Source organism: Rhamphochromis longiceps, linkage group LG3 (assembly GCF_057381845.1).
Source record: "Rhamphochromis longiceps isolate RC_006_pf linkage group LG3, R_longiceps_female_GT1.1, whole genome shotgun sequence".
NCBI classification, from domain to species: Eukaryota; Metazoa; Chordata; class Actinopteri; order Cichliformes; family Cichlidae; genus Rhamphochromis; species Rhamphochromis longiceps.
In genome coordinates this window covers 26,561,646-26,585,667 of record NC_140559.1, presented here as the reverse complement: position 1 = coordinate 26,585,667, position 24,022 = coordinate 26,561,646, and the positions used below count along the sequence as shown (strand labels likewise).

The following is a 24,022-nucleotide window of genomic DNA, read 5'->3' as shown; positions in this document are numbered from 1 at the left end:
TGCTAGTCTTCAACGTGCCTTTTAATTCCTTTGGAAAAATTGGCATTTATATAAAATACAATGAAACATTTTTGTTGTTATTAGCACATTTCATTCCTTTTGTATAAACAATAAATGTCTAATTGGTGAAAAGATGGCTGTTTATAGAAACTTGCAAACATCTCACCCTCATGGTTTGTTTTGTTAATTATCTCCATTCTTCATCTGAGAGTAAAACGTCTGCCACTTCACATCATCATGTCTATTTTAAAGGGTAGCAGTTTTTTTTAAAAAAAATAGTGAAGCCCGGGTCTATTTGCTTTGCCTCATGCCTCATTATAGATATGAATACACTGTTGCAATTTTTCAATATACTCACTGTGGCTTCTGTGGCAACACAGTGTGTCAAATGTTAGTGTTGTGTCAGCTATCAACAGAATATCCGTTTATGGTAAAGATGGTGATACTGTCAACACAAGGTGGGAGAATAAATTTAATGCAAAAAAATCTGCGTTTTGTTATAAAAGAAATTTATCTAAGATGATTATGTTGTTAGCTTGTTTTGTGAGTTGTTTTCATATATATATATATATATATATATATATATATATATATATATATATATATATATATATAATAATTGATTCATTTCTAATTTTTTGTAATATGTTTGGTGTGGACTCTTATTAAAAACACTGGCCTAACAACTCATTTGTGGTTAATATAATTATTTATTGTTGCTATAGTGAATTGACATAGTAAGGTATTTAATCTCAGAATTCTTTCCTCACACAACAGAGCTATTTCTTCAGCATTGTGACCAGCACTAGAAGTACTCCAAGTTGTATTTTTTTCTCCTCCTGGTTTCAAATCAGGAAACTTTTGCATGCAAAATGAATGTGATAACATCAACATCACAAACCTCCTTTGTTTAGTCACCAAAGAACGTAAAGGACACAAATATTTTTTTAGCAGTACAGGTGGAAAATCAATGTTAAAGGGCAACATTTAGTACTCCAAGGTAGTAGTGAGACATGTTTTATGATTTAAAGATGGTGAAAAGTAAATGGACTCTATACACCATGTTTCATTCCCCTCTTTTAACAAACACATTCATAAAAAAACATTTTTCTGTGTTTCTATGTCATTTTTGTGCTGGTGTGATGGAAGAGGAAGCTAGGCACAGGGTGAGATGGAGATCAGTAATCCACTGTGGCAAATCTCAAAGGGAATAGTCGAAAGAAGAGCTTAGGCTGATGGACGGAGAAGTACTGTTTTATCTGTGAAATAACCTTTTTTGACAACTGTTGCATTTTAGGGGAAAAATGAAATTAAGATCGTTAGATATCCAAGTCACCTCATCTGTCTCGTCCAATGAAGATATAAGCACTGAAACATCAGGTTAATGGAGAGACTTGATGTGTTTTTTCTTTCTACCACATCTGTCACCTTGCAATGTTTAAGAACTGTACAGTAAAAACATCCTCCAAGATGACTTGTAAAGTATCAGCTGGGTACTTGTGCCTACTTTGTACAACTTTCAGCTTGCAGTAAATGTATTACGAAACTGTTGAAGACAGTAACTTTTTAAAGACATCACTGTTTACATTTACAGTTTTTTATATAGCCACCATGTATTGAAGTAGCTATTAACTGGAAATAAGCTGAACTGGAAATTTTCTCATGTGGTTATTACTCTGTTCATCAGAGTTTGTTTATTAAGAGATGTCCATTCAGCATAACAGTTCATCTTTTACTGTCAACTAGAAGATGCTGCTGATATGAAGAGCTATTAATACACTGACTGATAATGATAGTTTCACTTGTAACCACACACACACACACACCAGGCTTAAAAACATGACATCATGTGACAGATCATAACTATCTTTAAATATCTGGTGCATTTAATAGTGATGGTACATTCTGCTGATAATGTGAATTCTGCTGTCACGGTACTAACTTATTTTACACGTTTTAATGTCTTATTTGACATCTTGACACAACCTTTGTGAATTTTTTTTTTCTTAAACAAAATAGAACTACACACTTGCAGTATATCCAAAGCAAAACTTTAGCTTTAGAAAGACAAAATTAAAGACAGAAAGCAATCAGATAACAAATAGATTTGGAAACTGTGATGTAGAATGTGAATGTATGAACTGGTACATGGCACCAAAATGCACTAATATTCAGTTTATATTAAGGTCATCACCAGTGTTGGGTTGTCATTACCAATAAGAAAAGAAAAAAGCCACACAAAAATGCCATTTCCTTGACACAGACAACTCTATCTTGCATCGGTATCTACTCATATACTGTTGTCATAAATCTTATGGCCACTAGAGGTCACTGAGTTATTTTAAACATTGTGTGAGTGGGGCAACTCAACCAATGCCTTCTACTGTGTTAATCTGGTGATGACAGGGTCTCTTCTGTGGAAGAAATAAAAGTCATCTTCTCTTTACTTCAGCTGCTGCTGTTGATGTTGTTTTATTTATGAACTCTTTCCTGTAGTGGTTATGTCAATGTTAGAGACTCTTCATTAAATGAATAATGTGACTGTTTTAGGCTTTACTTTTATGCCTCTGGTCTGTCTGATTGGAGTTACATTTGAACTTCATTTCTGTTCTTTATTTTCTCCAACTGTTCAAAAATTGTTTCTAAAGTCTTGTCTAATTCTTCCTTCTTCTCTGACATTACCTGAACCGCATACACTACTGATTCGTTTTCGTGTATTTTTTTATCAAGAGCTTGCTTCATTGAACGAAAAATATTTTTTGTTTCCTCATCTTGATTTATTTTTGCAGACTGTATATTATTTTGTTCTGTTGGTTGCATATTTGTTACCAGTTGACTCTGATTTTTATCTTGCTGTTTCTCTAGCTCCCGCACTTCGGAAGTAAGTTCATCAATATCTTTTTCTAAATTAAATTTATGATTCATTAATAAGTTAACCGCCGTTAACAAATGAAATTTGTCTAATGCTTGTTTTTCTTTTTGAGCCTCAAGATTTTCTTGTTTTGTATTTATGTCACCAGTGTCAATACTGTCTTCGGTGAGATGCTTTGTTTCTCCTTTCTCCTCAGTGTCGAGCTGAAGTGATCTGTGATCAGAGGACGTTCTTGTGAAGTTTCTTCCTGTTGTACAAAAGAAAGTCATTTAAATTCACAGAAATCTATTATCCTATAATTTTTTTAAGAAAATATTTTTTTTGTCACTTTTTACAACAAGATACTGTACCTCGGTGTTTAGAACGATATTTCCACACAACTAAGACAACTGCAAGAATTAGCAAGACTGTCACAACAACAGCAATGGTGATGTGAGCCGCAGAACTACATGAGGGGTTAAATAAATCACCTGGAATGAGAACACACAGAATATTTTACACAAAAAAATACATATAACTATAACTAAATACTTTGTGTGTTTGATTTTTTTACCTGGAACATGTATGTGTGTCTCTCTGCTCTGGTTGGTGTTCCTCTGTTGGACTCTGCAGGTGATGTTGTTGCTGTGTCTCTTCTCCACAGTCACTCTGCTGCTGACAGTATAGAGGTCATCAGGACCTCTGAGGGTCTCTGTAGGTCCAGCAGAGAGGAGGTTTCCCTCACCGTCCAACCACAGCAGCTCAGGCTCTGGATACCAGCCTGCAGACTCACACTGTAACACCACTTTACCGCTGTCCTCACTGTTCCTCATTACAGTGATGGTAAGTGATGAAACTACACCTAATTTTGAAAAGGGAAAACACATTGGTCACCATAACTAGTAGCAACACTAAAGGGCCATTAAATTTATTGCAAATGCACTGAATACTTGTACACCAACTGTATTTAAACCATTTAACAGTGACATGAAAAACACTATTCTACTATTCTGTATTTTTTACCCTTGTGATTTTTTACTACTAACAATGTTTTTTTTTTTCTAAACTAAATAATGACTGATGATTTCCAACATTAGATCTCATTTTGAGCTTTCTGTGCAAAGACTATATCTCCACTTACCAACAACAAGCTCAACACTAGCTTGTCCACTAAGCGCAGGACTGAAGCATTTGTATGATCCCCTATCTGACAGTTTCACTTTGGAGAGTTTTAGTGAAATGTCTCCGAGCTTCAGGTTGTTAATGGGTAGTGATGTTCTTTCCATGTAGGCTTCATTTTTTTTATTCACGAGCTCCACGCCGTCCCGCCAAACATGCACAAATTTAGGTGTGAGGTCAGATCGTGTCCACTCTACTGTCATATCAGCAGCATTCACAGCAGGATCCAGATGGCATGGTAACACAGTGTCATCACCAACTATTGCCACAACTGGCTCAGATGGACCAACCACCTGAGACACACCTAAAGGAAAATTACAAATACTTGTCATTTTTGAGAAAGTTACCAAACCTTGTTTTATTAGTTTCTGATTAGATTATTTTAAACCGAGGTTCAGAAGCCCAGGTGTTTTACATTTGCTGTTTTAGCCTGTGGCATAAATGAAATGGCTGACATTTAATCAATAACAGAAATATTTGAGTAATTAATAGACTTAGATGTGTTGCATAATTTGTGTAACTCCATAACGATAAGACTTAATTACCTCCACAAAACTGTGCTAAGTGAAAGAAAAAAATAAAGTGATGAAAAAGGAAGACACAGATGGCCCCAAGGGGCATTTTACAGCATCGTCCATCCTTCCGGAAAAACATTGTAGATGTAGACTGAAGTGAAAAATATGGGAAAAAAATCCTAGAAGGCACAGAAAATTGAACATTATTCATACAAATAACCACTATAAACAATTATGATTTAGCTTTTCACATCACAATTGTAGACATATAAAGCATCTTGAGGCAACTGGGGCAACTACAGAAGAACCTTAACTGTTAATCATTGATAAAGGACAATCTGTCCCTTGTTTAATGAGGCTTGTTTGATATGGCATATCAGAGCATTTAGAGTTTACTGGCTCTTTTGCCTTTGTGGGCATCCTACCCTCTTTCCAGCCTTATGTACCACCTCTGTGTAGAGCTATTTCTCCACAGAGAGGAGGCACCCAGGCAATTCGTACTTAAGGCCAGAGAGTCTTTAGTCTCTGGTGGGCAGTTACAGTTTATATTATCACATTTTTGTTAGACAAATAAAAGGACACAAAATATCTGTTTTAGCCCTTATGTTCTCCTCAAATTTTGCACCATTGCAACACCTTTGTAGACAAAAATGTACACTGACAATATCTTTCATAAAATCCTAATACAGTAATATTTTTTTCTGTCCTTTTTCCCCAAAAATAGCCAACTTGAGCGCTTTTCAAAATGATCAAACATTAAATAATTTTCAAGGTTTGAACGCTTTAAATGCCAGTTTAAACATTTGAATCATTACTTATCTATGAAAAAACTGACAAAACCTATGTTTTTTTCCATATATGTTTTTGAGGATTTTATGGCAGATGTTGTAACATAAGAGTGTCCATAAGTGCACGTGGCACCAGGACGCTCTAGGCCGTAGGTCGATGATCGATTTTGTAATCGTATCAGCAGATCTGCGACCATATGTTCTGGACACTCGGGTAAAGAGAGGGGCTGAGCTGTCAACTGATCACCACCTGGTGGTGAGTTGGATCAGGTGGCGGGGGAAGACGCTGGACAGACCTGGTGCAGCTAAACGCGTAGTGAGGGTGTGCTGGGAACGTCTAGCAGAGGCCCCAGTCCGCGAGATCTTCAACGCACACCTCCGGCAGAGCTTCAACAGCATTCCGAGGGAGACTGGGGACATTGAGTCCGAATGGACCATGTTCAGCGTCTCCATTGCCGAAGCTGCTGCATTGAGCTGCGGCCGCAAGGTGGTTGGTGCCTGCCGTGGTGGTAATCCCCGAACCAAATGGTGGACACCAGGGGTGAAGGGAGCCACCAGGCTGAAGGAGTCCTATCGGGCTTGGTTAGCCTGTGGGACTCCGGAGCCGAAAGGTATCGACAGGCCAAGCGGAATGCGGCTCGGGCAGTGGCTGAAGCAAAAACTCGGGTGTGGGAGGAGTTCGGAGAGGCCATGGAAAAAGACTTTCGGACTGCCTCGAAGAGATTCTGGCAAACCGTCAGACGTCTCAGGAGGGGAAAGCGGTGCTCTACCTGCACTGTGTATAGTGTTGGCGGAGCGCTGCTGACGTCGACTGAGAAAATTGTCAGGCGGTGGAAGGAATACTTCGAGGACCTCCTTAATCCCACTGACACGTCTTCCGAGGAGGAAGCAGAGTCTGGGGATGAGGGGAATGACCCGCCAATTTCCGGAGGCGAGGTCACTGAGGCAGTTAAACAACTCCTTGGTGGCAGAGCCCCTGGTGTTGATGAGGTCCGCCCCAAGTTCCTGAAGGCTCTGGACGTTGTAGGGCTGTCCTGGTTGACACGCCTCTGCAATGTTGCGTGGAGATCAGGGGCAGTACCTGTGGACTGGCAGACCGGGGTGGTGGTCCCCATCTTTAAGAAAGGGGACCGGAGGGTGTGTTCCAACTACAGGGGGATCACACTCCTCAGCCTCCCTGGGAAAGTCTATGCCAGGGTGCTGGAAAGGAGAGTTCGTCCGTTAGTCGAACCTCGGATACAGGAGGAACAATGCGGTTTTCGTCCTGGTCGTGGAACACTGGACCAGCTCTTTATCCTCTCCAGGATACTTGAGGGTGCATGGGAGTTTGCCCAACCAGTCTACATGTGTTTTGTGGACTTGGAGAAGGCATTCGACCGTGTCCCTCGGGGTGTCCTGTGGGAGGTGTTGCGGGAATATGGGGTGTCTGGCCCATTGCTACGGGCCATTCGATCGCTATACAACCGTTGCAAGAGCTTGGTTCGCATTGCCGGCAATAAGTCGGACTCGTTCCTGGTGGGTGATGGGCTCCGCCAGGGCTGCCCTTTGTCTCCGGTTCTGTTCATAATTTTTATGGACAGGATTTCTAGGCGCAGCCAAGTGGCGGAGGGCTTTCGCTTTGGTGGCTTCAGAATCTCATCTCTGATTTTTGCAGATGATGTGGTTCTGTTGGCTTCATTGGGTGAGGGCCTCCAGCTCGCACTGGAACGGTTCGCAGCCGAGTGTGAAGCAGCGGGAATGAGGATCAGCACCTCCAAATCTGAGGCCATGGTTCTCAGCCGGAAAAGGGTGGAGTGCCCACTTCGGGTCGGGGATGAGTTCCTGCCCCAAGTGGAGGAGTTCAAGTATCTCGGGGTCTTGTTCGCGAGTGATGGGAGAAGGGAGCCGGAGATCGACAGACGGATTGGGGCTGCAGCTGCAGTAATGCGGACGCTGCACCGGTCCGTCGTGGTGAAGAGGGAGCTGAGTGTAAAAGCGAAGCTCTCAATTTACCGGTCGATCTACGTCCCTACCCTCACCTATGGCCACGAGCTGTGAGTAGTGACCGAAAGAACGAGATCGCGGATACAAGCGGCAGAAATGAGCTTCCTCCGAAGGGTGGCTGGCCTCTCCCTTAGAGATAGGGTGAGAAGTTCGGCCATCCGGGAGGGGCTCAGAGTAGAGCAGCTGCTGCTCCACATCGAAAGGAGCCAGCTGAGGTGGTTCGGGCATCTGACAAGGATGCCCCCTGGGCGCCTCCTGGGTGAGGTGTTCCAGGCATGTCCCACCGGGAGGAGGCCCCGGGGCAGACCCAGGACACGCTGGAGAGATTATATCTCTCGGCTGGCCTGGGAACGCCTTGGTATTCCCCCGGATAAGCTGGAGGAGGTGGCTGGGGAGAGGGAGGTCTGGGCCTCTTTGCTTAGGCTGCTGCCCCCGCGACCCGGCCCCGGACAAAGCGGATGAAGATGGATGGATGGATGGATGTTGTAACAGTGAGGTTGTCATGTAAATGTGCTGTGCAAGGCAGGATGACAACCCAAAAACAGGACTCAATACTCATAAGAACAACATGAAGAAGGAGCTTAATTTCATTGTAAAAACTACAACACTACCTTATTTTCTGCACCCTAAGACACACTTAAAATCCTTGAGTTTTCACAAAAATCGACAGTGCGCCTGATAATCCAGTGCACCTTATATGTATTCTGATTGTGCTTAATGACCTTGAACCAAACTTATGCGGTACACGGCGCTCAAAGATCTGTCAGAAAATGTTTTAGTACGACTTTGGAAGCCGCACCACTTGATGGATTGTCGGAGCATTACGGCTACCGTAGGCAGGAGCCTTTCGGAGTAATCTGGGTCCAAACTCCGTCTTCTCCAGGTCCCAAAGTCAAACGAGTTGAAAACTGTCTAAATTATTTCCTCTCTAATAAAATGATCAGCGTTGCTGCTTTACTGGGTGTAACAATTACGTTTAACATCTAGGCATCCATGAAAACGGAATTTATTAAATTTACTGTAGTTAGAAGCTAGCAGGAAGTTAGCTCACTAGTTTCCATCTAAACATGATATACCATGTTCTGACTAAGAGATTTCTTAAAAATTCAAACGTACAGCTCTGTTATCACTTCAACATAAATTCGACAGAAATGAAGACAGAAAACTAAACATCAGTGATGTTTGTAGGGTTACTGAAGTTGGACTACCTGGTATATAATGATGTGCTCCGTGATCACTAGTGACAGCTATGTTAGCATAACATAAACACAGTGAAGCTGGGGGATGAATGCTAACTTTTTTGACTTATCTGACTTGTTTGTTTTGCTTAACCCTTTAAGACCTACCATAGAACCAAGTCCGCCAGAGCTTATATTATATTTTTACATGCTGTGGAGCCATTTTGGGGAGCATTTCAAGTTGCTATACATCAATACAACCATTACAGCCTAAGTTTTAATAATATGTATGCATTAAGTTTATAGTAACTACATAAATTGCAAAAAAGTGCAATAAACTACAAAAAAATTGAAAATCGTTTTTGCTTTTTTAACATATATTTCTAGTTAGAGAAATTTAAGAGGCTTATCCCTCAAAACTGTAAATACAAAAAAGTTGCACAAAATAGTTTCCTACCACAGGAAATTTATTTTGAGTGTCTTCATAGTTTTATTTTTGAAATACACCAATTTTTATATACTGCAGGAAAAACTAAAATAGATATTATGATGCAAATTTGCAAAAAAAAAGCAGCATATGCATCAAAATAAACTATTTCCAGCAGTGCAATATGAGTCCTAAGCATCCCAGAAATGACACAGAAAGTCATAAAGTCAAACATAACTTTTAAAAACACCTGTATAGGCTCATGAGGCCCTGATGGTAAAAAACTACATTTCCACGAAAATGACGTCACGTCACGTTTTGGGTAGGTCATGGCGGACATGCGATAGTTCGTGCTGATGGATGTAGGAAGTGTTATGAACAGCTGATCGGCTCGGCAAAGCGTGTTTCTGGAATATTTTGTTTTTGTTCCTGCAAGCGCTTTTTGTGCAGTTTTTTGCAAAGCTTTATGTGGAAGAAAACTGTGACCTAGGACAAGCTGATGGCATAAGATGTAAGTACAACTCCTCCAGTTTCATATGCAAAAAAAAATTTTGCGCCAGCTTAAAAATAGTTACGCAAAACAGAGCGTGCCCGCTCTGATCGGTTTTAAGGGGTTAATGTGCCTTTTAATCTGATGTGCCTTATGTATGAAATCAGACCCGTTCATCGGCAGCGTGCTTAATAATCCGGTGCTCTTTATGGTCCTAAAATATGGTAAATTGGAGACACGAAACCAAAACTGCAAACTAGAAACAAGGAACTAAAACTAGAAAACAGGGAAATTGGTAAACTAGAACTAGACAAACCAGGAGGAAATTCACAGCTTCAAGGAACATAGAGAAACAACACAGCAACATGGGACAACGCAACAATGTGCAGAGGAAATAACAGAGTCTAAATACACAAATAATAACAATGGAATGAGACACAGGACGAAAACACAGCTGGAACAAATCTGACAAGGATTGAGACAAGGAGGAAGCAAACTGGAAACACTGAACACAGGACTTGGAACTGTCAAAATAAAACAGGAAACAGACAGAGACTCAAGACATGCAAGATTAACAGTAACTGGGAGACATGTACGAGAGACATGGAAAAACAAGGAAACTGAACCATGAACAATACTAAATCACAAATAAAGGAGGAGGAGACTGAAGAAGTTGCTTGATTCAGTAAAAGGAGATGTTACAATCCTTACAATCCTTTTACCCAATGCATTCATTGGGTGTTTTGCCATTTACAGTAAACATCCTCATCCAAGGAGGCATTGCCAGGGTTGATCAGTGTCACTGATTCATGTTAAACTGTTATTTCTGTGCCAGAAGGGGGGCACCTGATCTGGTATCCCACACCTCCTCGCCAGATCGAACTGTACGCTCTACTTCCCCACTGCCTCCCAGAAAAGGGAAAAAGAGGGGGAGAGGAGAAGAGTAACATATATATTTTTTTATGTTATTAAATTAATGCACGTAAGGTGAACTAGCAAACACGCATGTAACTATGTGTTACATGCGGCTGTCTTCTTGTTTGATGGCAGACACTACCTTCACCCAAAATGACCAAAGAAAAGTGGAAAACAGTTAAACATGAGAGGTTTTTGGAAAAAGTTTGTGTTTTTTCCATTGTTTAAGCACTGCTTCCAGCCAAGAGTGATACCATATATGGCCTATAGCTGCAGAAAAGGCTAACATTGTTATCTTTTTACAATAAAACAGCTGAACATGAGAGGATTTTGGACAAAGTGTGTGTTCTCCATTCTATAAGCACCGGTTCGAGCACTGTTTAAGCACCGGCACCGTTTCAAAAGTACCAGTTTGGCACCGGTATCGGATAAAACCTAAACGATCCCCATCCCTAGGTTTCACTACCATCAGGTTAACTGCACAGCCCCCAGGAATCCCTGAGAGAGTTGTATCAGTCAACCAGTAAATTTTCTAGTGTTAGATATTCTACCCTTTTGACGCCCTCTACTGAGGCAGGCCCACCATGGGTCAAGTAATCCTCGGCATGTGTCTCACGGTTAGCTGACTACCTTAGCTGCCCGAGTGATGTCAGCCCTCTTTAGTCATAGCCAGTGACTGGTCCTCTCAGCAGTGTTATTTAATTCTCTTATAGCCTGCCTTTGTGCCTGTCCTCTGATTCCAGTCTCTCTAAGTAGTTTTGCTGTTGTACTGGCAACAAAGCCCCTGCACCCCACTTCCACTGGGCAGACCTTGATCTTCCAACCGCTGTCCTCTGCCTCAGCTACCAAGTATGCATACTGCAGTTTCTTACACTCAAATGCTTCCTAATTGCATCATCCCATGGTACCATCAGCTCAGCGACGTAAGCAAGTTTTCAGGAGTTAGACCAAAGGATGAGGTCTGGTCGCAGAATAGTTGTTACAATCTCTATGGGAAAGATTAGCTTCTAATCTAAGTCACTCATGAAAGTGGAAGATTGAGGAAACATTTCTCCCACTGTAAACGCTACATCCAGATAAACAGAATGAACCTTTTAGGGACTAAATCCCAGAGGATAATTTAAACCTGAAAATGCATGAACACTGGGTCACAGGCTCAGTGCAATGACAATGGTTAGATTTAAGACCGTTATTCGCAATAGAGGTATTTATAAATAACACAGAAGATCATTTTTTAGCTTTTATAGGCAAGCTCTGTAAATAAATATTTATTTAGGATCTGCTACTACTTTACACTGTATTGAATTCGAGTCTGTTTAACCTCAACACCCTGGTTATTTATTTATTTTGTTGATCACAGTTTTAGACATATCATATTGAGAACTAAAAGAAAATTAATATCCCCATTTAACTTCATGTGACTTCCTGCCTCGTTGCAGCTAAAAGAAACCACCCAAACACAGGACATCTGTCACGGACCCGGCTCCGGGGACTTGGGGTCCGTGGGCAGTGGGGACTATGACTGTTGTTGTTGTTGTTGTTATTATTATTATTATTATTATTTGGTGTGTTGTCTGCACTGCCCCTTGGCACATCTGTATGTAGGCAGGTATGTGTGTGTGTGTGTATTGCCTTTCTGCTGTGGCCAAGTTACAGGCACCTTCAGCCCTGGGGGCGTGGCCTAACTTGAGGGCTGGCCACACCCGAAGTCCTGGCCGCACACCTGCTCCTCATCTGGGCTCGTCGGGGGAGCTATTTAGATGAGCGATGGAGCTTCCACTGACGCTGGATTATTGCGTTTGACTACACGTCAGTCTTCAAGCAAGTCAAGTCAAGTCAAGTGTGAGTGTATGCCTGCTGGGATAAGTTGTAACGGCTGCCTCTATTGTTTTCCCCTCAGGAGGAGTGTGGGACGAGAAGGAGCAGTGAGCACGGGGAGTGCAGGGACACTGGGGCAGAGAGCACTACACAGGGACTTTTGGGAAGAAGACACTACACGGGAGTCTGGGAAACTGGGGATTTATTGTTGTTTACTTCACCACCTTGTAAATAAACACTGTTGCACTGAAGAGTCCGGCGTTTGGGTGCTATTTCCCCATCTCCCCACGGTCTGCCAGCCAGACCGTGACAATATCAATGGAAAGCCCAGGATGTTCTCTATTTCGTACATCAGGACTTAGTAGGGTAGCTTAAATAATTTAAAAGGTATAGATCAAGAAATGCCCATTATGGAGGGCATAAATGAATAGACTGGTTGCTGGGAGGATATTGGCATGTCTTTCTGGCTGAACAGAAAATTCGCCTTATCTTAGATTTCCTGGAATCTGCCTGCGCTACTCTCTGAGTTCCTGTGTTTCCCTGCTTCTCATCTTTCAGTCTCTTTATTGCCTTCACTTGTTTATCCTCAGCTGTTATTATTCAAATCCCTTCATTTGATAGCTTTGAAAGTCCTTCAGTTTTCTGTAGACATTCTTCAATCTCGTTTTTCCTTCCTCCAGCTCTTGAGCTGCTGCAGTCAGCTCTGTATTTTATCTCTATTTGGCAAATACATTAAAGAAAAGCACAAAGGCTCAGCCAAGGCTGGAGGTGACCCATCAAACACTCACCAGAAACACAGATCAGCTTAGACTATGACCTTTAATTTTGAAATTTATTTTTAGTGTTTTGTGTTCTTGATTGTTTGTTCTCTTACTCAAAACAAATGAAAAACAAAACGAACAAATAAAAAAATAGACTTACCACAGATAAAGACCCCAGATTCCGACACAGTGATCCAAACTGTCGCTGTCAAAGTGAAGTGACTTACTGGAGACGAGCAGGAACTGAGACAAGAATTAATGAGTCACTGAAAACCAGACAATCCAGTCTGATCACCCTCTAGAATTCCTTGTCTATTCATCAGGTGAACAGTGAGCACTATGAACACAGGGACAGGTTCACTTGTGTAAATCACTTGTAAACCAAAGCACAAAATAGTTTCAGCAGTTTGTTATTACCTTCAACAAGGAGCTCATGTTGTTGGTAGTATTTGCATTTCATTCTGTCTGTAAACACAACCAGTGTTGGGACTAACGCGTTATTAAGTAACGCGTTACAGTAACTACGTTATTATTGTGGTAACGAGCACGGTAACTAGTTATTATGCCAAAATCAGGAACGCGTTAGTCATTACTGGGATTTAGATAGGCTCGTTATTTGTTACTTCGTGTGGTGGCTATCACGGAGCTTCCACAGATTCAGTAACATTAACAAGTGGTGGAGGCCAGCAGGTGGATGAGGGAAAGGGGATGCAGGAGGAAGAGAGACTGCCGGCCCGAGTGTCAGGTGAACTGATCTTCAGTTAAGAAGTTATAACCTGCAGTCTATCTGGGTCAGATATAAACCAAGTTTAAGTGGAGTTTATTTTCCTTACGCTGACTTCTTCGTACTGGGTGCTAGCTAGCATGACGGAGTTTCTATACAGCTGGGTGGGTGCTATGTTACTGATGTTGAACTTTATTTTGTTCATAAGGTTAATTGTCAATGGAAAATTGTACTTAGTAGTCAGTATAAGCTTTTAATGATATAAATTTACATGTGATAGAATCCTGCATGATGACCTTTTCCTTGCTTAGAACTGATTGTTCTTTATAAAACATGTTCTGATATTTTTATCTGAATCTTCCCACAGCGATAGTGGGAAGTTGAACAAGCAGTTCTGACCTCGCTCGCACACACACACACACACACACACACACACACACACACACACACACACACACACACACAATCACATACGCACATGCTCACGTATCAACATTCCACTGAACAAATGTTTTCATTTTTCTTGTGTATAAATAAAGACAAGTGCAAGAACAGAGCAAACACATCACAGGGCCCCCACTCTGATGTGAGCGCTCTATGACCACCCTTGCAAGTAAAAACTGCAGCGTGTGACTTTCTACTCTCTGACTCTCAGCTGAAGAAGTGTCTTTTAGAATAAATCTCTTGACAATTATTTTGGTCCTTCGTAGCTGGGGCAGAAACATCAGAACTGTTATCTGTGACTCTGTTCCAGGATCTGGCAGGACTGATTCCTGACGCCGTGGGAAGCCAGCACTGAAGTCTGTTGACAGCCCTCTTAGACGAGGACGAAGGAAACGAAAAATGGACGCCTTGCACGTGACTGTAAGACACAGAGAACGCCCAGCACAGAATGACTGGCTGCAACCACTGTGGCTGCCACCACCCAGACAGATGAAAGGGAGAGGCAGACAGGCAAAAAAGAATAAAAGCATTAACAAACAAAGAAGACTGAGACTCAGAACAGGATAGTAGCTCAGGTGAAGAGAGCAGTTCAGATCAGGAAGAACGTAATAATCCCTCACCAAGTGAAAAATCAGAGATCAAAGTAGAAGGTTAAAAAGGGCTGGAAACAAACCCGACTGAATACACATAAATACAAGAGGAATAAAGTTAAATAAACCAAAGGCTTAATTACATTAGAGCTTAACTGTAATGTATTCAAACTAATAATAGCAAGGATAACAACCTGTAAACTGGTATTAACAATGAGACATGCCCAGAATGAATAGAATGAATGAAAGCAGATAATTCACACAAACACATATTAAACGAAATAGAGAGATGCATAAGGTATATTAAGGTTGTGTCATTGTTCAGCCAAGGAAAGTGTGGAAAATGTCTCCAGCTTGCAAAAGGGTGAAACTGCAGATCACCCGCAGCCCTTGGTGGATACAAAATAAAAAATAAATAAAATATTGCTGTTATATAAAAATAATAGCATTAATAATGAAATAATAATAATATGAAGAGGAACCTTAGTCAGTTATGATGTGAGGTGGATAATTGTTAGAAATAGTCTGCATAAAGCTTAAGGTTGCTCAAATTCAGTACAATGATATATGAGACGAAGAAAATAAAGAGAATATCTAAACTAATTAAGTGCATAGAGGCACTTGACCTGCTTGAAAACCTGTCATCCTGGATGAGACATTATTGAGATATAGAGCACACCTATACTAACAACTAATAAGCTAAACCCTGCATACAACAGCTAAAGCTACAAGAGTGAGAAGCTGAATTAAATATGTGGTCACTGTAAGCTGATGAGCAAGTAGCACGTTTTCTAGAGCAGGAGCTGCATGAGAGCTCAAACATGCAGCTGTCTGTGAGCTCAGTTTTTTCTTCTCTCATACTTCTGATTTGTTTTTGGCAGCAGCCTTTTTTGCATCCTGACTCATGTGTGTAAAGCGTTCATGCCGTCAGCAATTTGTTTTTGCTTTTTTGTTTTGGTTTGAAAAATAAGTAACTTTGTGATCACACTCGTGGATCACAGTGACATATAATGATTAGGCATATGATTTACTAATGCAGATGAAGTTTATTCTAAAGTTCAAGGAGAACGAAGAAGAACAGCATTTTCAGTTGTGTCTTGACTGTTGTTCTCTGTGTAGTGTGCTGAGTTTTTTGCTTTTTGTTTTTGTTTTTGACGTGTTGCTTGAGTGAGGAGCACACTGTAAACCCCAACAGTCCACCTGACTTATAAAGTTTGTGGATACAACAATTGAAATGCGTCACAAAGTTGAAACAACTTAAAACTTTTCTGTTCTCTTAACGATTCAAACAGTTATAATTGTACATGGCTTAGAAGTTAAGAGTAAATACTGCTTTTTTAATTATGATTTTTGAGTAAATGTTTTTTTTTCGAGCTCCGCATTTGTACGTTAAGTACGTCATGACGTTTTCTCTCTAACCTGAACGACGTTGACAGAAAATTCTGTTCAATATGGCTGCCCTTCTCGAGCGACCGGAGAGCACATTTGGAGAAACTTGTAAGTAAAACGGAACCTTCGTTATGTTTATTTTTTCCGTAAAAAAGCAAGTATATTAATATGTTGCAGCCATTAACTTGTTTTTGAATGTGCCGTTGTGTTAAACAGCACAGACCCAGGTAGTGAATTGTTGTTCGCTGTTGTTCGCGCCCTTTTTCAAACCGATGATATCGTCAGTTTTACAGTTTTAACCGATTAAAACACAGTTTTAATAAGAATTGCACATAAAGAAAGTGTCTTAGTGATATTTTAACGACCCATTGCCAACGCAAGAAAGTTGGCGTTTTTACAACAGCAGCCTCATTGTTCGGCCGGGTTTTTTTCTTCTTCTCATTAGCATCATTCAAAAGTGACTTAGCTAGCAGTGGCAACTTCTATCTTAAGCAGCAGCCTGTAAAAGAAGTAGTTTGTAAGTAGAAGTTCTGTGTAATATTACAAGTATCTCACTGATGTATTATGTACTATTGCATAACAATGTGTCTTTGCAAAGATTTATCCCGCAGTTTGGCTTGGTTTTTTAAAATAACTGCAGTGTAAATTCATATGTATTCTGTGCTTTTTTTTTTTTTTCTTTTTTTTTTTTTCCAACTTAACAGAATTTATACATGGTGAGACAATGTTGATTATATGGTAAAAACTTAAAACTAAAAGAGGGTTACTGTTTACCATGACTAAATGGAATGATGGCCTGTGACTTTGTAACATCTGAAATTCTTACCTATGTTTTGGACTGTTGGATGATCGGCCATAGAATTCAAGACTGCACTCAAAGTAAACAGCAGTAATTGTAAGTTGTTGTTTTTTTTTTTACCATGCTAAGTGTTTATTTTGTCATGAAATGTACAGTGTACTTTTGAAATTTTTGAAAGCTGTAATGATGGCTGAGTATATAATTATCACTGACCATAATAAGGTTAATGGTATGATGTACAGTGTTTTTATATATGAGACGATTCATTTTTTAAAAATCATCTCCATTCCTTGTTTTATTCATAGGATGATGGCAGTATCCCAAAAGTTCCTGCTGAGAGTTCACCTCACCACAGATGTTGTTGTGAAGGTTTCTCTAACTAAGCGGCCTGAGTCGGTGGAAGAACTAATCACCATACTCCGACAGAAGCTCAACCCAAGGCTGGACTTTGAGTTTACCTTACAATACGAAGACCCCGACTTTGATGGGCAACTTACCTGCCTACTGGATATTCAAGAGTTGCCGGAGAAGGGCACACTAAAAGTAGTGAGATCTGAAAGTGATGTCAGTTCTTGTGCAAGTTCTGATACAGACATCCTTCCTCATGTGCCTTTAGCTCAGCGTCTGAAGTGTTGGCCTGACACTTTCCCAGTACCTACCTTTTCTTACGAAGTTGAACATCTCCTTGAGGAGGGAAATAGAGCCTTTGAGATGTCTGGAAAACATCTGAAGTTGACTCGAGCCCAAAAGCACAACATCTTGGAGACCATGGCTTCAGCGATGCACACCCTCAAAGCCTATCCGAGTGATGGAGATGTCGGTTTGGCAGCAGAAGCTCTTGTTACCACTCATCCATGTCTTAAAGAGCCTGGAAGTAGGAATGGAAGTTATGGTTGGAAGACCAGTTTAAAATTCAAGATGGGAAATTATCGCACCAAGCTAGCCAGATCTGGATGTGTGGAGGTGTCTGTCAACGCTGGCAGGAGGAGTGTTAACAACCCTGAAGGAGAGCATCCCCACTCAAACATAAAAAGAGCCAGAAGAGCTGAGGTGAACTACCTCCCAAACTTTCCAAGAGGAGAAGATCAGGTCAGTTTGGAGGATATGAGAGTCCAGATAAAAAATGAGGTTGAGAAGACTGAGCCCAACAAAGTAATGATTGAAAAACTGATGCAGACTACCTTCGCACTTCGTCGCCATGAAATTGTTCAAGACAACCCAATGGTAAAGAACTTCTTAGAGAAATGGCCTGCTCTGCGATTTGACTCTCAGGTATCTGTGCTTTGATTTTTTTTTCTTCTTCAGTTTAACATGAAACAATGCAAGTTCAGCAGATCTCTTCAGATTCAGATAATAAATAAATAACACATAAATAAATAATAGATAACAAACAAAAATATATTTCAGCTTTGTGATACACTTGTGCTTGTGGTTCGGATCCAATTTAAAGAAAAAAAAAACTTTATAGGACATCTATAAAGCAAGGTTAGACAGAAGTTGGGCAATTCCTCTTTAATGATAAGATGTAAATTTGGTCAGTAATTTGGATTCATGTTGGATGTTTTTGTCCTGTTTTACTTTAGATTTGTGCGGAGTTCCACCGAGTCACAAACATTAACCTGCGGAACCACGCTGAACTTGACAGACACACACCACGACTTATGGCTCTATACAGACAGAAGGCTGCACGGACTGGCAAGATATCAGAGGCTCTGCGAACCATCCTGAATCATTATGATCTTCAGGTGAATATTGATAATGATAAAATTAACACAAATTAAAAGTTTCACTGATAAAAACTAAATTTTTCCTTGCTTTGAACATTTGTGTTTTATACAGATTACAGCTCTGATCTGTTATGTTACTTTAAAATACTGTGTAGGATTTTTGTCAAATGAGTAAGATACAGACTCTTTGTCATAAGAGACAGAAAGGTTGTGTCTTAAAAGAAATGTCTCCAAAATTATGTAGAGTCACATGTCATGCAGTTTCATAAACATGTATTCTCCCCAAAGAATGACACCTGAAAACTTTGTGTTCAATGAACTTTTCTTTTCCCTTTTTAGGAGGCGCCTGATATCAACGTGAAACGCACTGCAGTGCTTCGTGCCCTTCCTGTATACCTGCGGGAGGAGGACCCAGAATTCTTTAAGACATGTAATGTAAGTGTATTTTTGCATCACTTAAATTCTGCCAGTGAGATAAAACACCATGTTTTTTTAAAAAAATACAATTTAATACCCTAGCAGCTACCAAATTGTACAAGCAAAATACCCTCTCTTTAGAAAACCCTCACACACAAACACACACAGGTCAGGAGCAGGGCACAGGCGTATCACAGCACTTCGGCTACGCTGCAGGTGGCCCCAAAAACAAGGCTGAAGTCAAGATTTAGTTTCTTTTTGAGATAAAGTCATAAAATAAAAAATGACTTCTTTTTTTTTTTTCTTTTTTTTTTTTTTTAGAAAAATAACAAACATACTAATTATGTAATGCAAGAAGCTAACGCGTTAATGTACATTTTTCAAAAAAGTAGAGTACCCTAACCCGTTACAAAGTAACCCACTACACTGCTGAATTTTTTGCTAGATTACAGGTCTTGCTTGTCACATTCTCTCAAACCAACCTTACTTATTGATACTGTGTCTATTCCAGGCGGACACATTGGATGAGTCGACCCTCATTGACACTCCAGTTGCCCTTCTCACAGTGGTTACCGACGGCGCTTCCCAGACCAGTCCAGTTCATTTTACTTCCTCAAGCATGGCTGTTGTGGTGGAAGGCGACTTGGTGATGCGTGATATTCCCAGATTTGCAGATGCATTTTCTTTATTGTTTGGCTTGATCTATGCTCTGCATTTAGACTACCCCAGGAAGCTCGTTCACACATTTACCTTTGTCCAAAAAATCTTCATGGGGCTTGTTGATGGCAAACCTCTGAAACCCTGTCTACACGCTCTTAAAAATGATTTGTTGCTGAAAGAGTAGTTCTGGAAGGAATATAAGGCAATGTTTGTTAGGACATGCACTCTGTTACTGAGCACTTTGTTTTAAGCAATTTATTTAAAGCACTTTAAGTTTACTACAGACTTTGGGTGGATTTAACTCCATCAGTTTACCTAACTTTGCCCTGGTTATTTGGAAGATGATCATCTTTATTTGTACCCATTTTATAAAATTGTTTTTCATTTCTTTTTCAAACAAAAGTGATTAGTATTTGACTTTTTATTTTGAATTTATGTATTTTGAGAAAGATGCAATTAGGACTGATGTTGTCCTTTGTGATTTTATAAAAAAGATACATGTTCTACATTGAATTTATAATGCTCACTTTATGGTGCCAATGTCCATGTTAGTGGTTTTATAAAAACACTAAGTGATGTTTTTACATTTCCATAAAAAATGTTAAATAAACAAAATGTAAAGTAAATGAATTTCTCTAAAAATTTTTTTACTAGTCTACACTCAAACATTTAAAAATAAATGTCTTTTAATTAATAATCATATAATTTGCATTTAGTTTGTAATATAATTGCATTGTGTTGGATCAAAATAGTAAACTACAAAAAACACAAAAATATTAAAATTAAAGTATATAGTTTTTAAGTAAAGCTCAATTAATAAAATAAAAATATAATTTAAAATTTTTAAGTTAACAATAAATACAAATTTTGAGTACCCCATACTTAGAAAAGATGAGTTTGTGTACTTAAAACTTTTGAGGTAATCAGTTTCCACAAATGTTTTAAGTTCAGTCAACTGATTTGGGTTGACAGTGCACTGTGACTTCTGAAGTAGCTCTCACCATGCGACCTTGATAATGATAAGTTCAGAGCCAGCTGAGAGCTGGGTTGTTTGCTTTGTTTTAGGTGACAAGGTAGAAAAGTTAAAACTTAGTTTCTTGTCTTGAAAGCTAAACAAAAAAAAGGGGGAAAAAAGGGGGTTTTGTGCTTCTCAGCCATAAACAACTACAATTTCATTTTCTGTTTTTTGAGAAAAGAAAATGTAATTTTTATAATAATAATAATAATAATAATAATAATAATAATAATAATAATAATAATAAAACAAAGAGTGATGTTTTGTTTAAGTGATGAAGAAAGCTAATACTGCAAAATACCGTCTAGTGCATGATCTGTAAGCAATAAATGAAATCACTGAAATGATGCCACCAGTAGTCGCAAATCCTCACACTATACTGAATCCAGTCACTCCAAAAGAACAATGGTTCTCAGTGATAGACTTATCAAATGCCTTGAGGCGACTTTTGTTGTGATTTGGCGCCATATAAATAAAATTGAATTGAATTGAATTTTTTCTCTCAGTGCCTTTCCACCCCGACCCACAACACCTGTTTGGCTTCACTTTTGAGGGGCAGAGACAGTTTCCACTCTACGTAGATGACATTTTAGTGACTGGCCACACAGAGGAAGGGTGTAAGCAAAATACTATGGCTATGTTACGCCACTTGGCTGAGTTAGGGCCACAAGGTATCTTTATTAAATAAACTCTAATTATGGAGACCTGTAGGCATATACCTAGGGCACACCCTCTCAGGTGAAGGCAGAAAGCTACTGAACAAAAGAAAAGAAGCTATACAAAATGTGCCACAGCCACAAAACTAAGCATTCACATCCTGTGAATGTCAGTGAGCATGAGTTATGACCTTGGCTCCCTGTTTTTCTGCTTTCAACAAAAGGTGGGGGTGAAGCTCCCATGTAATGTCCTCTGTTGTCTCTTCTATCAGGGGGAAAAGAAAGGGTCCCTGACTCTCTGAACACAATATTCTCTGCATAGCTCAGCAATATGAAATGTCATGAAATAGTCTAACTCACTCACAGAAAATCAGCAGCATAGGATGATACAAACTTATCTAATACATCTAATGATTTTCACATTCTTTTAACTCAGAAGTATGATGCAAACTAAAACTACATACTGATTACACAAGAAGTATGATGTGGCCTACAGCAGTATCAGTACTCATTTTGATTACAGGTATAATGTAACATATAACAGCATAATAATCTCACAACTGCTACAAGCACATTTGCCTTTCTTAACACACGTGAGAGAAAGGCAGCTGTTAAGAAAGTTTACTCAAACCCTTTTGGGTGAGACAGGCCCACAGGCCCTGCATGCAAGTGTACTAATACACATACATGCAATGAAGAACAGCTTACACTATAGCACACACTATACATGCACCTATATCTCCCATTGGTGTTAAAGCAGGGAAATTTTGAAAGAATTTTGTTATCAAATGCTGAATTTATCCACTGCTGACATTTAACTCTCCAGCTTGCAGTATAGGTGAAACGTTTGTGAAAACAGAGAAGAAAAAATAAAGACAAAGAGAGTCTGGTATGACCAAGCAGTAATGAGACAATACATTTAGTTGGTAATACAATAAATTGTGAAATGCTTTCTGGTTGATTGATGCAACACAACTAATTTACTGTATGAAGGAAATTCTCTTTTGTGATAATATTTTGAACGTGTATTTCTGTTGACCTCTCAACGTAGCACATTATGAGCTGATATGCAAATTTGTTGATTGATACTAGATTTGGAAAAATGAGTGGATTATAAAATAAGAGAATAAGAAGTAACAGAGGGTTGAAATCAGTTTCTTATTTCTAGTGTGGAGGAAGGTTTTATCATGGCACACATCTGTTTACATGGGAGGAAACTCCTCATGTTACGCGACATTTAGCAATTTGCAAATGTGCAGCACATCAGAAGGATGACTCTGAAATTACAATTTTGCTGACAAAGCTGCAAAAGCAGCAGCTATAGCAACCACAGTCTTACTAACAACTCATGAAAACCACACCAGTCCACTATCTGTACTGCAGGGCAAACAAAAAGCAGCATCACCAAGAGAACAGAAGCAAAACACGGAGCAGTACTAGACACTGATGACATAGTGAAAATAGCAGGAAAACCCATTCTTCCCAAGTCATTACACAAAACAGCCGCTCTAGTGAGGCATGGTTTTGAGCCATGGCTCATCAGGAGGGATACTCTGAGGGATGGTCTTTATGATATACCGACAATTCTACACTATACATTTTGAAATTTCAGCGAAAGAATATGTGAGAACATGTATGACCTGCCAAAAACGGGGCGGGGTGTATATATAATAGGACATGATAAATCATATTCCCAATGGTTAAATGTTTATAGTTTAACAAATGGACCTTATCCACTAGCAGATGTATTTTGGATATGTGAAGAAGAAATTAAGTCTGTTCTATTACCAAATTGGAAAGGCATTTGTGATATTAACGGCTCAATTTTATGTGATCAATTTTGCAGACAAAGAAGAAAATGCCCTCACACATACACACACACACACACACACCAGAGGTGTGGACTCGAGTCACATGACTTGGACTCGAGTCAGACTCGAGTCATTAATTTTATGACTTTAGACTTGACTTGAAAAAATGTTGTAAGACTTGTGACTTGACTTGGACTTTTACACCAATGACTTGGGACTTGAATTGGACTTGAACCGGTTTACTTGAAAAGACTTGATATTTTACCCCAAATATAAAATTTAACATGCATATTATATAGAGATTGAAAATGTGACGTCATTCACGGGTAGAACCGCAAAGGATTCTGGGAACTCGTGGCAAGCGGTACTAGCGCACGCAGGCTTTCAATTAAAATCAGTTACACAGCGATAAAAAGAAACACAAAAATGGCAAGAAGCTGTTGTATCATTAACTGCAATAGCCGGTCGCATGACAGCCACAGGAAGCCGACGGGTAAAGAGATCGGTTGTTATCGGATTACGTCGTTGAAGAGAAATTGTTCGAGCCATGTTTCCGAAGTAACAAAGACGCGACTGGATTGCAGCCATTCTAAGACCAACTATAACGTCCCAGAACACTCCAGCTCACAGGTTAGTCTGCTCCAAGCATTTACACGAAGGTCAGTGTTTTTTAGTAGTTAATACGTCATTTTCATAACATAATTAGTGATATAGGTTACAAGCAAGTCTGGCGCTGAACAGAAATTGTCGCGCTATGCTCCTTTATTTATTGTGCATAAATAGTGAATTATCCTGACACAATATTGTGTTTCGCTTCTGTTATTATGGTACATTGACAAAAACATATACTTTTATTCACAGGATAAAACAGGTTTTTTGTATCAC

The 24,022-nt window shown here is 39.6% G+C and overlaps 3 protein-coding genes across 4 annotated transcripts in view; 1 reads left to right on the top strand and 2 right to left on the bottom strand.

The window, feature by feature from the left end:
• Positions 1–24,022, bottom strand: part of LOC146673690 (butyrophilin subfamily 3 member A2-like) — a 348,925-nt gene that overhangs the window by 37,706 nt on the left and 287,197 nt on the right. The window lies entirely within an intron of this gene.
• On the bottom strand, positions 1,728–13,178 carry LOC146673708 (butyrophilin subfamily 2 member A2-like). The gene is made up of 6 exons (XM_085391368.1): positions 13,066–13,178; positions 4,576–4,696; positions 3,993–4,334; positions 3,426–3,713; positions 3,223–3,342; positions 1,728–3,119 (listed from the first exon to the last, which is right to left on the bottom strand). Exons 2-6 carry the CDS (start codon positions 4,682–4,684, stop codon positions 2,587–2,589), a joined length of 1,392 nt encoding a protein of 463 aa, XP_085247494.1. The 5' UTR covers positions 4,685–4,696; positions 13,066–13,178; the 3' UTR covers positions 1,728–2,586.
• Positions 16,999–20,117, top strand: LOC146673707 (uncharacterized). 2 transcript variants are annotated; one of them, XM_085402312.1, is made up of 4 exons: positions 16,999–17,066; positions 18,476–18,596; positions 18,918–19,013; positions 19,507–20,117. In XM_085402312.1, the coding sequence occupies exons 1-4, from the start codon at positions 16,999–17,001 to the stop codon at positions 19,837–19,839; spliced, it is 618 nt and encodes a 205-aa protein (XP_085258438.1). In that variant the 3' UTR covers positions 19,840–20,117. The 2 variants fall into 2 exon arrangements, with proteins under 2 accessions (XP_085258438.1, XP_085258437.1); XM_085402311.1 differs by lacking the exon at positions 16,999–17,066 and adding an exon at positions 17,620–18,123 and having other exon boundaries at positions 18,435–18,596.